Here is a 16,352-nt window from a genome sequence, read left to right as displayed (position 1 = left end):
AGAGGAAAGGAAACAAGGTAATAAATAAACGATCTAAGTAATGAAAAATTAACATGAAATATTTTGAAAAACATCAACAACATTAAAACAGATAATTCATATATAGACTATAAAAACACTTATGTCAGCCTGTTCAACATAAAAACATTTGCTGCAAGTTTGAACCTTTGAAGATCCGTATCACCTCCAAAAATTTTCATGGTTTCTCCCGATGTATATCTATCCATTGTTAAAATTTTGTGAGGTTATAAACAAAACATATTGACGAACGTATTCAACCGTAACATGAAAATCAAGACCCCTGAAATCTTTTGAAAAGTCCTTGCCTAGCGATCTCCTTTACTGGGATTCGAGACCAGCCCGAGAGCTTCTTGTAATAGCCTTGTGAGCTAAGGGAGTCTATAAGTCAACCTGCTGATTCATCAAAGGCCATTGTCTGGCCAATCAGTCTCTAGTGCACTATCACACTATGGCATTGTCACTGTCCTTTGGCCCTGCCATTCATGAGCGACCTTTGAACCTATGAATAGGCCTACGCCTGAGCAATTAAGGCCACTTAGTCGAGCACTGATTTTTCAAATATAATGATAAATATAAAATGCATTATTAAATTATTAATATAACAAAAAATAATATAAAAATTGTATAAAATTAATTAAAAAGAATACGATCTAAAGTGAGATTAGAATACGTGAATAACTTCAAAATATAAATATTTACACACACACAAACATATATATATATGTATATATATATATATATATATATATATATATATATATATATATATATATATATACTATATATATATATATATATATATATATATATATATATATATATACAGTATATATATATATATATATATATATATGTATATACATATATATATATATATATATATATATATATATATATATATATATATATATATATATATATACATATATATATATATATATATATATATATATATATATATATATATATATATATATACTGTGTGTATATATATATATATATATATATATATATATATATATATATATGTATGTATATATATATATATATATATATATATATATATATAATTGTTTATACACAATAATATATATATATATATATATATACATATATATATATATATATATATATATATATATATATATATATATATATATATATATATATATATAGGCCTATATATATTCACTCCTTTGCAAAATTAGGTCAAAATCCCAGCAATATTCGAAAGAAAAATCAACTTCCTGTACCAATATTACACAAAATCAGAAATAACTGTAAAACACACATCGAGCGATGTGCAAAAAACTACGCCATTTCCATCGCAAAAATTTCTATCTCCGGAGATTGCCGAAGTTCCCAGAATAAAGGCAAAACAGGTAATATTATGGCATCATTTCCGGTTCATTCCCAGGAAGGTTCTAGAAGTTGCCCGAAGAGTGTCGAAGATCTGACGGATGTGAGTTGCCGAGAGGGATTTAAAATACATTATTTTATCGTGTATTAGGGATCGTATGTCGATTTGATGTATTAAAGGCCGATTATTATAGCATTATCAATGGTCTTTTATTATCTAGAGTAGATTTACACTTCTTAAACGTTATAGGATATTTCAGAATCTCTAGTTCTAATATTTTCCTTGCAACATGCTGGATTGTTTGATTGATTTCAAATATTCTGCTGTAGTTAATACATTTACTTGCAAACAACTTTTGCTAAAACAGCAAGAAACTATTAACACAATATTAAAAATAGCCCGATTTATTGAGAAACAATTTTAAAGGTTCTAGAAATATCGGTAGTGAAATTTTTCACACGGATCGACTTGGCAACCTTAACACCAGGAGGGCGCGCTTCGGTATATATTTAAATCTCAGCTGTGGCCCTGGCACTACCACATACCGGTTAAGCATCACAAGCAACACAACTGCCTCTTGCTCAAGGCACTGCTGAGATTTTGGGTCTGTTTTGAAAAAGTCATCATCTGAGGTTTAAGTACAGTGAACTCTATCCAAGGTAAGCCGTTTGGAACCAGTGTTTTACACTTATTGGTGTTTTTTGATAACTCCAAGTTCTTGATTTCCTGCAAAAAAGCTTTTTTAACTAGTGTTTTAAACGTATTGGTTTCTTTTAATTTTATTTTTAACTATTATCAAGTTTATTAGCCTTCTATGCTAATCTTAAATGCGTTTCCATGCAGCTAAACTTGTTCTTAGTAAAAAAAAAAAAAGAAAAAAAAAAAACATATCGCAGGTGTTCCAACGAGCGCGCCATCTCGTATCATAACGAGTTAGTTGCAGTCCCCAATAAGTGACAATTAAAATTAATTTCTCGCAAGAACACGTGTCTTTAATTTGGTTCTTGATTTCTATCTTCTTCGTGGTGACTGATTTAGATATAGATATGACCGTTCTAATTCATGTGGTGGCCGATGTGGTAACGTCCCTGACTGGTGAACGCCACACTGGAGTCCCGCTCAAACTCGTTTGTTTCTTTGGTCGCTGCAACCTACTATCATTGTGAGCTAAGGAAGGGGGCTTTGGGGGAGCCTATAGGTCTATCTGCTGAGTCATCAGCAGCCATTGCCTGGCCCTCCTTGGTCCTAGTTTGGGTGGAGAGGGGGCTTGGGCGCTGATCATATGTATATATGGTCAGTCTCTAGGGCATTGTTCTGCTCGATAGGGCAACGTCACTGTCCCTTGCCTCTGCCATTCATGAGTGGCCTTTGAAACTTTAAACCCAGAATTTTTTTTTCCTAATTTATTCAAAAGGCACATGTAGACTATTTACATAAGCCAGGCACCGGACGCTTAGAAAAGACAGAAATTATCTTCCTTTAAAAGGATTCTGAAAACATTTAAAGAACTATTAAATTCCTATATTAAAAAGATAAGATTTTTTTCTTATTGAAAAACAAATAAGACATTTTGAAAAGCTTTTAAATAGAGTCCGGTGCATAATTATTTCATTGTATTTGCATCTCATTCTTCTTCCAAAACCTTTGGATATTCTCTGTGCAATATAAATGATACTGATTGCAGAAAAACGAAAGTCAATTAGGTTTCCTGAAAATCTGATAAAATAAATACAAAAATATTAATCTAAAAATTGAAAATCTATAGTACATAAAGTTTGCAATCCCAAAAATTTATAATTAAAGTAGCAATCGAATTATATATATATATAAAAAAACACTACCCTTAGTTCTCTTGTTTTGGGGTAGACTCAGGCATACTCTACAGTTTCCTTATTTCCTTTCCTTATTGGGCTATTTTCCTTGAGGGTGACTCTTAGGTTTAAAGCATCCTGCTTTTCTAACTAGGGGTGTAGCTTAGCTGATAATAATAGCAACAGTAATAATAATATAATAATACTCTACTGTCTCTTTTCCTCATTGGGCTATTTTTCCCCGTTGGATACCCTTGGGTTTAGAGCATCGTGCTTTTCCAACCAGGGGTGTAGCTTAGCTAGTAATAATAATAATACTCTGAGTCTACAATCTCTTTTCCTCACTAGACTATTTTTCCTTGTTGGTGTCCCTTGGGCTTATAGCATCCTGCTTTTCCAGCTAGGGATGTAGTTTAGCTAATAATAGTAATAATAACGCTCTTCTAAGTCTACTGTCTCTTTTCCTCACTGGGCTATTTTTTCCTGTTGGAGCCCATTGGGCTTATAACATCCTGCTTTTCCAACTAGGGTTGTAGCTTTGCTAGTAATAATAATAATAATAATAATAATAATAATAATAATAATAATAATAATAATAAAACACCCAAAGAACTAAGACGCCAGATGAGAGCACATGGAGTCCACGCTTGAAGCGCTATAGTTATTTTCAGACAGCCCGCCGTCAGGGCGTAGTATAGCCCCGGACTACCCCGGACCTCCCCCCTGGGAGCCACAACCCTCTCGTGCCTCTCTGCTTCTGCCCTCTTCTCCCCTTTGTGGTCTAATTTTAGCTTTCCCCTCACTGAACATATTTCGCTAGTTTTATAGACCGGTCTTCCAATGCAAGTGTGACTTTTCTATAAGTAATTTTAACCATTTGAAGAAATGTTTTCTTGCATCTAGTTTATTAACTATTTTAATCCCACTTGCTAAATTAGGCCATATCATGTGAAAATTATTTAGTTGTAATTTACATACAAACATACATGTATATATACATGCATGGATACATACATACATACACACACACACACACACACATATATATATATATATATATATATATATATATATATATATATATATATATATATATATATATATATATTTACTAAAATACAAGCCATTCTATATTTCTTTAAATCCATGTAAACATAATTACACACATATACATACATATACATATAAACATACACACATAAATATATATATATATATATATATATATATATATATATATATATATATATATATATATATATATTATATGCACACACATTTAAATATAGGCAAATTACATCTTTTTATCTAGAAATTCAATGTAAACAGCTATATCTATCTCTAGACTAGAGTATAGATCTAGATGCCATACACCACATGCTTAATTATAGCACCCAGACGAGCCGTGATAAGCCACCGTATTGAACCTTGCCTTTCTCTCATACCTTGCATTGCTTTAAGCTTTAGTATTATCAATTTCTTTAAAATTATATACAATATATATGTATATATATATATATATATATATATATATATGTGTGTATATATATATTCATATATATATATATATATATATATATATATATATATGTATGTATATTCATATATATAAATATATATATATATATATATATATATATATATATATATATATACTGTATATATATACATATATATATATATATATATATATATATATATATTATAATATAAAATATCAAACAGCAATGCAAATATGGTTAGACTCGTTACACCCAAGGCGTCCCATCCTTGTATGATTACCAGGTGTTCTATTACTAACCTAGATTAATCCAGTCTATGCATGACTACAGTACCGTTCTATTTGTATTTGTAGTGGTTTCCCCTGATACATTTTATATTAAACGTGCTGTAGTTGCATTTTGTTCTTTTAAAATTCATTTCATTTGTTTATTTGAGAAATGTAAGTGATATTAGAATGCAGATAAAAAGAAAAAAAAAATCTCAGGTTCTGATCTGAGATGGACAGAGATATGCCTAATCTTGCCCACTTTATCCAGTGCATCTGCGATTGAACTGTTTATGTAGTTTTGAGGCCACGAGCATTCTTCATAATATTTTCCACCATAAAAAAGAAATATTGATAAAGCTATTTCATAAATGCACTTGTCCAATGCATGCTGCTACTATGATGATAAAAGTATATTTATCTAGATATAAACATTTTCCTCAATGCTGTATATTTATCATGTACAGCAAAGATCGTAATTGGTACCCTCTGTGAGTTTGCTTTCGTTACGGTCTTCTCAATGTTTACCCTCATCTCCATTTTACAATCTCAGATGCCTGAAGACATGAACGATGAGGTGGAGACCTTCGCCTTCCAAGCTGAGATCGCTCAGCTGATGTCCCTGATCATCAACACCTTCTATAGCAACAAAGAGATCTTCCTTCGTGAGCTCATCTCCAACTCCTCAGATGCCCTGGACAAAATTCGTTACGAGTCCCTGACTGATCCCTCCAAGCTCGAGAATGTCAAGGACCTCTACATCAGGATTGAAGTCGACAAGAACGACAGGAGCCTGACCATCTACGACACTGGCATTGGCATGACAAAGGCCGACCTCGTCAACAACTTGGGTACCATTGCCAAATCTGGTACTAAGGCTTTCATGGAAGCCCTGCAGGCCGGTGCTGACATCTCCATGATTGGTCAGTTCGGTGTGGGCTTCTACTCCGCTTACCTCGTCGCTGACAGGGTCGTTGTCACCTCTAAGAACAATGACGACGAACAATACACCTGGGAGTCTGCTGCTGGTGGATCCTTCACAATAAAGCCTGACAAAGGTAAGTCAACCTCCCATAAAATAATGTTCTAAAGACTAGACAGAGGAGAAACTGTATGAACAGGCTTTCCACTCAGCACAATCAGGGGTTGAGATGTTTATCAAGTAGCCTCTTAGAAATTAAGAGTAATTTGTACATCATATGATATTGGTTGGCTCAGACTCGGTGTAAAACTTCAAAAGTTGACTGAAAAGCCATACACAAGAATACCACCTAACCTAAGATTCCGAACCTAACCAAACCTAGGAGCCGTATCCTTACCTACTAGGGTGGCCCCAGCGATACCTCTAGACTGCCATATCCTTACCTACCCGGGTGCCCCCAGTGATACCCCTAGACTGCCGTATCCTTACCTACCGGGGTGCCCCAAGCAATACACCTAGACTGCCGTATCCATACCTACCAAGGTGCCCCCAGCGACACCCCTAGACTGCCGTATCCTTACCTACTGGGGTGCCCCCAGCGACCCCATAGATCACCGTATCCCTCGCTTACCCTAATACTAAACTGCAACCTTATGTCTGCTTCCCAAATGGCTTCATTCCTGGCAAGGTAACACCAGCTTTATAATATTGTATTTCAGATACCTCTAGACTGCCATATCCTTACCTACCCGGGTGCCCCCAGTGATACCCCTAGACTGCCGTATCCTTACCTACCGGGGTGCCCCAAGCAATACACCTAGACTGCCGTATCCATACCTACCAAGGTGCCCCCAGCGACACCCCTAGACTGCCGTATCCTTACCTACTGGGGTGCCCCCAGCGACCCCATAGATCACCGTATCCCTCGCTTACCCTAATACTAAACTGCAACCTTATGTCTGCTTCCCAAATGGCTTCATTCCTGGCAAGGTAACACCAGCTTTATAATATTGTATTTCAGATACAAAGATGAACAACATTTTCCCTTTAAAGAAAATAGACTTGACAAGTAATAAGAACGTTTACGCTTGTCCCAACCAACTAAATAACCCTTAACAAACCATGAAAAAGTAGTACTCAATCATAGATGTCTTATGTAATGGTACAAAGAGCACCAGACTGATGTCACCTCACACAATTTTTTTTTCTTTCAGGTCAACCATTACAACGTGGTACAAAGATCACACTTTACCTGAAGGAGGACCAGGTAGAATACCTGGAGGAGCGTCGTATCAAGGAGGTGGTCAAGAAGCACTCTCAGTTCATTGGCTATCCCATCAGGCTTCTGGTGGAGAAGGAAAGAGAAAAGGTAATGCGAACGAGGCTGTTATTCAGATTTTTGCCTTTTTACACATTCCAAATATTGATTGTCTATTCTACTGACCATATTTCAGTATCTTTGAAAAGGCATTGCTTTATCATATATCAAATTATATATTTTTAACTTTTTCATATTACACATTTCCTTTCTTATGCTAACATCAATAAAAATAAGTGTCATCAGAGACATTTCTTAACATGCATTTCCTTAATGTTTCACAAAATAGCAAGTACCAGATGATGATGAGGAGGAGGAGCAGAAGGATGAAGACACTTCCAAGGCAACTGGTGATAAACCAGAAGTGGAAGATGTTGGCGCTGATGAAGGAGCAGATGGTGTCGAGAAGGCGAAGAAAATGAAGACAATCAAAGTTAAATATACTGAAGATGAAGAGCTTAACAAAACCAAGCCACTGTGGACCAGGAACCCTGATGATATATCTGAGGAGGAGTACGGTGAATTCTACAGGTCCCTCACAAATGACTGGGAGGATCATTTGGCCACAAAACACTTCAGCGTTGAGGGTCAGCTTGAATTCCGCGCTCTCCTCTTCGTCCCCAGGAGAGCACCTTTTGACCTATTTGAAAACAGGAAACAGAAGAATAAGATCAAGCTTTATGTCCGTAGGGTCTTCATTATGGACAATTGCGAAGACCTTATCCCTGAATACCTTAATTTCATCTGTGGTGTAGTTGACTCTGAAGATTTGCCCCTTAACATTTCTCGTGAGATGCTGCAACAGAACAAGATCCTTAAGGTTATCCGCAAGAATTTGGTGAAGAAAGCTATGGAGCTGTTTGAAGAGCTCTTGGAAGATAAAGAATCTTACAAGAAATTCTATGAGAATTTCTCAAAGAATATCAAACTTGGTATTCATGAAGACTCGACTAACCGTAAGAAATTGTCTGAACTTCTCCGCTTCTACACCTCTGCCTCTGGGGATGAGATGTCCAGTCTCAAAGACTATGTCTCTCGAATGAAGGAAAACCAGAAACAGATATACTACATTACAGGGGAGAACAGAGATGCTGTGTCTAATTCAGCATTTGTAGAGAGGGTTAAGAAGGGTGGTTTTGAGGTTATCTACATGATAGACCCTATTGATGAGTATTGCATCCAGCAACTGAAGGAGTACGATGGTAAGCAGCTGATCTCTGTCACTAAGGAAGGACTGGACCTTCCAGAAGATGAAGAGCAGAAGAAGAAGAGTGAAGAACAAAAACAGAGACTAGAAAATCTATGCAAGGTAAAATTAATACTACGTTTTACAAGACTTTTTAATAAAACTGCAGCCTTAATCATTATACATGCCATACTAAAATGTCAGTGCACAGTAAATGTGTATAATTTATGGGAAAACATCTTTATTAAAAATCTAAATTTCTTTTTTAGGCATAAACTTTCAGAGCAAGTATGAAATTTTATCTCTTCAATATTTTCTTTATATTTGTAACACTCATAATCAATATTTTATCCTACACAGATAATGAAGGACATTCTAGACAAACGTGTTGAAAAGGTCGTGGTGAGCAACAGACTGGTAACATCCCCTTGCTGTATTGTGACTTCTCAGTATGGCTGGACAGCCAACATGGAACGCATTATGAAAGCGCAGGCCCTCAGAGATGCGTCCACTATGGGCTACATGGCTGCCAAGAAGCACCTTGAGATCAACCCCGAGCATACAATTATCGAAACCCTGCGTCAGAAGGCGGACGCTGATAAGAACGACAAGTCGGTGAAAGATCTCGTCTTGCTGCTCTTCGAGACTGCCCTCCTGGCCTCTGGTTTCAACTTGGAGGACCCTGGCGTCCATGCCGCTAGGATCTACAGAATGATCGGATTGGGTCTTGGTATTGATGACGACGATGTTGCTGCTATTCCAGATGATATCAGCCCACTGGACGACATGCCTCCTCTGGAAGGTGAAGACGAGGACATGTCTCGAATGGAGGAAGTTGACTAAAAGGAATTGACTGCACCCTTCCAGCCAAGGGAGGTGTATTATCATCACCAATCATAATATTTGTCATAAATATCATTCCTCGTGAAAATATACCAAATATATTTTTCTTGTATTCTATTAAAACATTTTAATGTTTAGCATTCACACATATCATTCCCTTTTCTTCTTAAATCAACAAATATGTAAGTCCTGTGATATATTTTCCAATATGAGGCTTAATCCAAAAACGTATACTGTACACTGCCTTTGATAGGTAGTCTACGTAATCTTTTGAATTGATTCATTTAAAGTCATTAGCTCACTATTCATATTTAAACTTACATTTGTTAATAAAACCTAAAGATCTAGTTGTGTATCATGTCCTTCATTTATCAAACAACATGAACGGAGTAAAATTATACATTATGTACAGTCAAACTACAGTCCGCAGACACTCCCAGGCCATAACTTCCCTATAGGGCAGTTAACACGGGGATAGTTCACTGGCCTCAGTAACTAGCGGCAAGTAAACTTTCCTGGATATTAAGCCTTTGCATGGGGATAGTAAGCGTTTGCACGGAGATAGGCTGATGACGCCATTAAACTATCCCCATGTACACGGACCTTATAGTAGAGGGCATTCAACTAAACAACAAGAGAATGCTGGCAAACTTTTCAAGTTAACTGTACATATCTTAAAACATAAAATGTGACAAAGAAAAGATGTGAGACTATAGGGATATAATTAAATATGTTTCAGCATGGTATTTTAAGACTATTTTAAAGACAACTTTTAATAGGCTCTCCATGAAGTATCATTTCAACTAAATGATGAATTTGACACCATCCATCCAACTTTCTAAAATGAAATTGATTTTCATGGGTCAATAAGAGAGAGCAATTTTAATGGTGCCAACAAGAAAGGGCTGAAATAATGTCTTTTTTCAGAGAAAGTACGAAATTAGATCGATTTTTAAGTGTCCAGAGAAAACACATCTTCTCATAAACTTATCTATAAATCTACCAATAATCAAAGTGTGATAAGTGGAAAACAGTAACTCAATTTAACACCAACCGAGTAGAGGGAAAAAAACTCCTCTTAACCTCAATAGAACTGTAGAGAAAGTGAGTTTTTCTTTTAAGCTCTTAAAGACAACTTGAGCTAGAATGGACACTAGGTAGATTGCATACCTTCGCCTAACAGCTTGAACTAGAACGGGCACTGGGTAGAGACCATACCTTCGCCTAACAGCTTGAACTAGATTGGGCACTAGGTAGAGACCATACCTTCACCTAACAGCTTGAACTAGAACAGGCACTAGGTAGAGACCGTACCTTCACCTAACATCTTGAACTAGAACGGGCACTAGGTAGAGGCCATACCTTAGCCTAACAGCTTGAACTAGAACGGGCACTAGGTAGAGACCATACCTTCGCCAAACAGCTTGAACTAGAACAGGCACTAGGTAGAGACCGTACCTTCACCTTCGCCTAACATCTTGAACTAGAACGGGCACTAGGTAGAGAGCGAACTAGAACGAGCACTAGGTAGAGACCATACCTTCGCCTAACAGCTTGAACTAGAACGGGCACTAGGTAGTGACCGTACCTTCGCCTAACAGCTTGAACTAAAACGGGCACTAGGTAGAGACTGTACCTTCGCCTAACATCTTGAACTAGAACGGGCACTAGGTAGAGACCATACCTTCGCCTAAAAGCTTGAACTAGAACGAGCACTAGGTAGAGACCGTACCTTCTCCTAACAGCTTGAACTAGAACAGGAACTAGATAGAGACCGTACCTTCGCCTAACAGCTTGGACTAGAACAGGCACTAGGTAGAAAACGTACCTTCGCCTAACAGCTTGGACTAGAACAGGAACTAGGTAGAGACCGTACCTTCTCCTAACAGCTTGAACTAGAAAGGGCACTAGGTAGAGACCGTACCTTCGCCTAACATCTTGAACTAGAACGGGCACTAGGTAGAGACCATACCTTCGCCTGACAGCTTGAACTAGAAAGGGCACTAGGTAGAGAGCGTACCTTTGCCTAACAGCTTGAACTAGAACTGACACTAGGTAGAGTGCATACCTTCGTCTACGTCATGTTGTATATAACAAATAGGCAATTGAATTATGCACATTTTGGCACTAGTTTCATGCAAATTGGATAAAAATTGGTCACATGACAAAAAGACATTTATGACCTTTTCGTGACCTTGGCCTTGACTTTTGACCCAATCACTCACAAAATATACTGGTAGTCAAATTGTCCTTGGATCATGGCCAATCATCCCATCAAAATTTCAAGAGATTCGGTCATATAGTTTTTGAATTATGGGAATCACAAACACACCGAAAAGACATACAACAAATACATGTCTATCAAATATAACCTTCGCAACCAAGTTGGCGAAGGTAAAGATGAGCTCTTAAAAAAACCAGAAGAACAGAGGAAAAGCTAACGCCAAAAGTGGCGGCCTAATTGGTAACGTCCTCGACTGATGATTGTCAGACTGGGGTTCGAGTCCCGCTCAAACTCGGTAGTTCCTTTGGTTGCTGCAACTTCACCATCCTTGTGAGCTAAGAATAGGGAGTTTGGGAGAGCCTATCAGTCTATCTACTGAGTCATCAGCAGCCATTGCCTGGCCCTCCCTGGGGTCCCAACTTGGATGGTGAGGGGGCTTGGGTGCTGATCATATGTATATATGGCCAGTCTCTGGGGCATTGTCCTGCTTGATAGGGCAATGTTACTGTCCGTTTCCTGTGACATTCATGAATGGCCTTTAAACCTTTAGGAGAGGCCATCTTGTATTGGGAGAGAAATGTGATCTAGGGAAGATCCAGATAAGCCTGTAAAGACAAACACTTGCCACTTCAAAACACACCTATATCATTTAATAGCAGTTTGAAGTAAAATCTCTCCTGGCTAGTACAGTGGTAAAGTGTTCGCCTAGCATTCGCATGGCAGCAGATCGATCCCAGTCCAGACCGTGAGTCTAGGCTGTTTACTGGGGAGGCCACTGCTGTGGTTGGGCTTGTACAGCTGACGTTCTGATGAAACTGGAACTGTAACCAGACGACGCCTTTACTTTCACGACAGTTTTGATGAGGTGTGACCACACACAGTGTTGCCAAAAGCGAGGTTCTATTACATCCTCATGAAAAAGAAATATGTGAAACCCCCAAACTCCGCCCCCCAAATAAATGGACGTATGGAGTTACACCGTGGAGTAAACCTTTTAAACCTTTACTGTGACGATTGATTTCGGGCCAGAAATTAAAATCAATCGTCACTTTAAAGGTTTATTCATGATTGACAGTCCTCCTGTTCATGACGAGGGAAGGGTGAATACGTTGATGTAAGAGTATTTTAATATGGTAAGTTTCCATGTCTTGATCTAATTGATAAAAGATCCAAACTGGAAGGAAACAAAAGAAACGGGACTCCTGTTCTAAATATTCGGGACAAGGGATAGTGGTGGTTGGTGGTCATTTCCGAATTCTAAGTCAGAATGAATAATTCCAAATAATTCCGAGTCTCGTGAGTTCTGCTCATAACATTCTTCTAATAGAAGCGAGGGACTTACTTTCATATCATTTGACAAATAACTTCAAGAAAAAAAAATGATGTATTTCAAAATTTTCAATCAAACTTCTGGAATATTTCAGAATATTTCAAAATTGGAAGTCAAAATAACTTTTGTTTTCATGCCATTCAGTTTTCTAAGTTTCTTCTTAAGTAGATTTTAATGACAAAAGAAAAAACTTTTAGCAAAGAAACAAAAGTGTAAGAGGGATTATAAAAGCTGGAATTTTGTTTCCAGTTGCTCTTAGGGAAGACCATCAATACTTTGGCTGCTCTTGAAAAGGCAGTTTAACATAACTGACATAATTGACATTCCCGACAATGGTTCAAGGTCACTTTCAAAATTCAAGGGGAGAGAGAGAGAGAGAGAGAGAGAGAGAGAGAGAGAGAGAGAGAGAGAGAGAGAGAGAGAGAGAACATAGTTAACAAGAACAAACAGAGATTTCAGACCTCCACCAATGGATATCAAGAACAGTTAACTAAACTCTATGGACATCGCCTCCCACTGTTCGCATGCTGACTGTACAGTAGATAGTAAAATGTGCAATGTTGATCCGTATCACCTCCAAAATTTTATGGTTTCTTCCAATGTATAATATCTATCCATTGTTAAAATTTGGTGAAAATCCAATGTGTCAATTTGTTTTATTGTAATCTTTAAAATGGTGAAAAATTCTAATCCGGATCTAGAATCCGGATCCGGATCATCTCCAAAATTTAATGAGGTGTCTGTGACCTAAAGTCTATATTTGGTGAAAATTTCATCAAAATCCGTCAAGCACTGTAGTTTTGGCATGATCCTGTCCACAGGCACACACAGATACCAAGTACCCAAGACCTCTTTTACGATTCTTCAAAGGTGAGTCACCGTTTGCTTTCTTCCTTTTTGAACTCCAACACCTTTGGATCTACCTATAGCTCTTACATTCAAGGCGCATGGCAGTCAAGTGGGCGTGGCTTAACTATCACGGACGGCCCACATAACTGTGAGGTAGGAGTTTATTCTCGCTCATAATGAAGTTTGAAGTAAAGGTGGTGTAGTTCAAGCGATGTTTTTTATATCTTTTTAGTTTGACTTAAAAAGTTCCGAAACAGAATAGGAGGAAATGGGATATTAGAAAGATATTGCTTAAGTGAAATGCGAGAGAAATGTGACAATTTGCGGATGTACGAAAGTGAAAACAAACAAAATGCTCAAGGATTATTGCTGTAACAAACTAGGAAGCACTCTGAGTGCAGACCTACGCCACGGCAGCTTATTTCTCGAAACCAGCTTGCCTTTCCTAGAATCAATTTATACCGTAGGTGTATTTGAAGTGTGTGACAACCTCGTGCGAACTTGGTGTTAAGGTTAGGGTTAATTAGGTCGACCTTTTGCTTGACCTTGACCTTTGACCTAGGACTTTCAAAATTGAATCACTTCCACATCTCAACATAAGAATTAATCCCTGAAAGTTTCACTACTCAATGGTAAAATTGTGGTCAGGAAGTTGTTCACAAACACAACAAAGAGACAAACAAGGGCGGAAACATAACCTCCTCCAAACTTCGTTGGAGGAGGTAATAAGCTGAATCAGGTTGTGTTTGAAAACGATCGTGACAGATGGTTGTTTAAAAGCGAGGATTGCGATCTGTAGACTCTTTTGCAGGAGAGAAAAAAAGAAAAAAAAGAAAAAAAAAAGAGATGCTTAATACAATGGTTTGTTTTTCCATTTATAAGAAAATGTCAATAATTACAGTGATTATTAAACAAATGTTAGTTTTTCTTTATTTGACACTCAATCATAGATTATAAAAAAGGTCTTTTTTATGAGACTCAATAATTATAGTAATTATAAAAAATTTCTTTGAGACTCAATGATTATAGTGATTATATAAAAAAACATCTTTATTCGAGACTCAATAATTATAGTGATTATAAAAAATGTCTATTTGAGACTCAATAATTATAGTGATTATAAAAAATGTCTATTTGAGACTCAATAATTATAGTGATTATAAAAAATGTCTATTTGAGACTCATTAATTATAGTGATTATAAAAATGATCTTTATTTGAGACTGCATAATTACAGTGATTATAAAAATATTGTTTGTTTTTATTTATACGAATCTCAATAATTACAGTGATTATAAAATATTTTGTTTTTTTTTTTTATCTATATGAAACTCTCAGTTATTACAGTGATAAAAAAAAACGAGGTAGAACAACAAACTCAGAAAATAACATACTTCCATCTATTCACTTCCTACACAAATCCACCTTAAACAAAAGACAAGAAGCCGAAGGAAAAGTTTATAAAGAGGAATATCAACAGGTATTTTTTTTTTGGGGGGGGGAGGATAAGTGTGAACTTCATTAATAAAGCAAACTTTAGTATTAAAACTTTTATTGAGTTTGTGTTTATACGGCCAGAAGTAGTAACTTTTATTTCTATAATCTCTCTCTCTCTCTCTCTCTCTCTCTCTCTCTCTCTCTCTCTCTCTCTCTCTCTCTCTCTCTCTCTCTCTCTCTCTCTCTCTCTCGTTTTATATATATATATATATATATATATATATATATATATATATATATATATATACACACATATATATATATTCATATATATATACTGTATATATACTGTATATATATATATATATATATATATATACATATATATATATTCATATATATATATACTGTATATATACTGTATATATATACATATATATATATATATATATATATATATATATATATACTGTATATATACTGTATATATACATATATACATATATATATATATACACATATATATATTCATATATATATACTTTATATATACTGTATATATATATATATATATATATATATATATATATATATATATATATATATATATATATATATATATATATATATATATATATATAATGACAGAGATGAAAACCTTAAAAGAATATAATCTATTTCCCGTATTCGTTCAGGAAGTATTGGAACCAAAAGAAAAAAGAAAAACACCTTAATTCTCCCTGAAGATTATATATAAAGAACAATTAAATTTCCATGATAGGATTCTACAACAAATTAGTGTGGTATAATGCCTCAAGCCACACGAACACAGGTACAGTTGGACACAGGAATTCCTTGTACACCTTGCTCTGAAGTGCATTCTATCCCACTCTTACTGTGTGGCAAGAAACTAAACAGCTATACTCAATTTTTTTCAAGGAGGCTTATTTGCTCTGACTCGCAGGGGTGCCCTTTTAGTTCGGATAAGTTTCCTACTAGCTGATTGGTTAGAATTATTTTATCCAGCCAATCAGCTAGTACGAAACTTTTCCGAGCTAAAAGGCATCCCTACGAATCAGTGCAAATGCGCCTCATTAAAGAAATGGAGTATAGTGTCAGGAGAGACACAGAGGTAGTGGGCAGAGCTACAGACACCAACTTGCTATGCAGTAAGGTAGTAACAGGGAGTCCTTCTTCAGAGCAAGCTGTGCTAGAAATTCCTCTGTCCAACAGTACCACTAACTTCATTCTTTAATGCTTTTCAACCTCTGTTACAAAGGAGAC

The 16,352-nt window shown here is 36.2% G+C and overlaps 1 protein-coding gene across 1 annotated transcript; it reads left to right on the top strand.

The window, feature by feature from the left end:
• Window positions 1–1,904: 1,904 nt before the first annotated feature.
• On the top strand, window positions 1,905–9,576 carry LOC137623354 (heat shock protein HSP 90-alpha-like). The gene is made up of 5 exons (XM_068354183.1): window positions 1,905–2,040; window positions 5,514–6,018; window positions 7,097–7,251; window positions 7,490–8,509; window positions 8,747–9,576. The coding sequence occupies exons 2-5, from the start codon at window positions 5,514–5,516 to the stop codon at window positions 9,227–9,229; spliced, it is 2,163 nt and encodes a 720-aa protein (XP_068210284.1). The 5' UTR covers window positions 1,905–2,040; the 3' UTR covers window positions 9,230–9,576.
• Window positions 9,577–16,352: the final 6,776 nt, after the last annotated feature.

The sequence above is a fragment of the Palaemon carinicauda genome, chromosome 30, assembly GCF_036898095.1.
Source record: "Palaemon carinicauda isolate YSFRI2023 chromosome 30, ASM3689809v2, whole genome shotgun sequence".
Classification (NCBI taxonomy): domain Eukaryota; kingdom Metazoa; phylum Arthropoda; class Malacostraca; order Decapoda; family Palaemonidae; genus Palaemon; species Palaemon carinicauda.
This window is presented reverse-complemented; position numbering and strand designations above follow the sequence as displayed.

Excerpts from the sequence above, each read along its gene's own strand:
- LOC137623354 (XM_068354183.1), top strand. The coding sequence starts at position 5,514 with ATGCCTGAAGACATGAACGATGAGGTGGAGACCTTCGCCTTCCAAGCT. Across the intron at positions 7,252-7,489 it reads TGGAGAAGGAAAGAGAAAAG|CAAGTACCAGATGATGATGA; the intron begins GTAATGCGAACG and ends TTCACAAAATAG. Across the intron at positions 8,510-8,746 it reads GACTAGAAAATCTATGCAAG|ATAATGAAGGACATTCTAGA; the intron begins GTAAAATTAATA and ends TATCCTACACAG.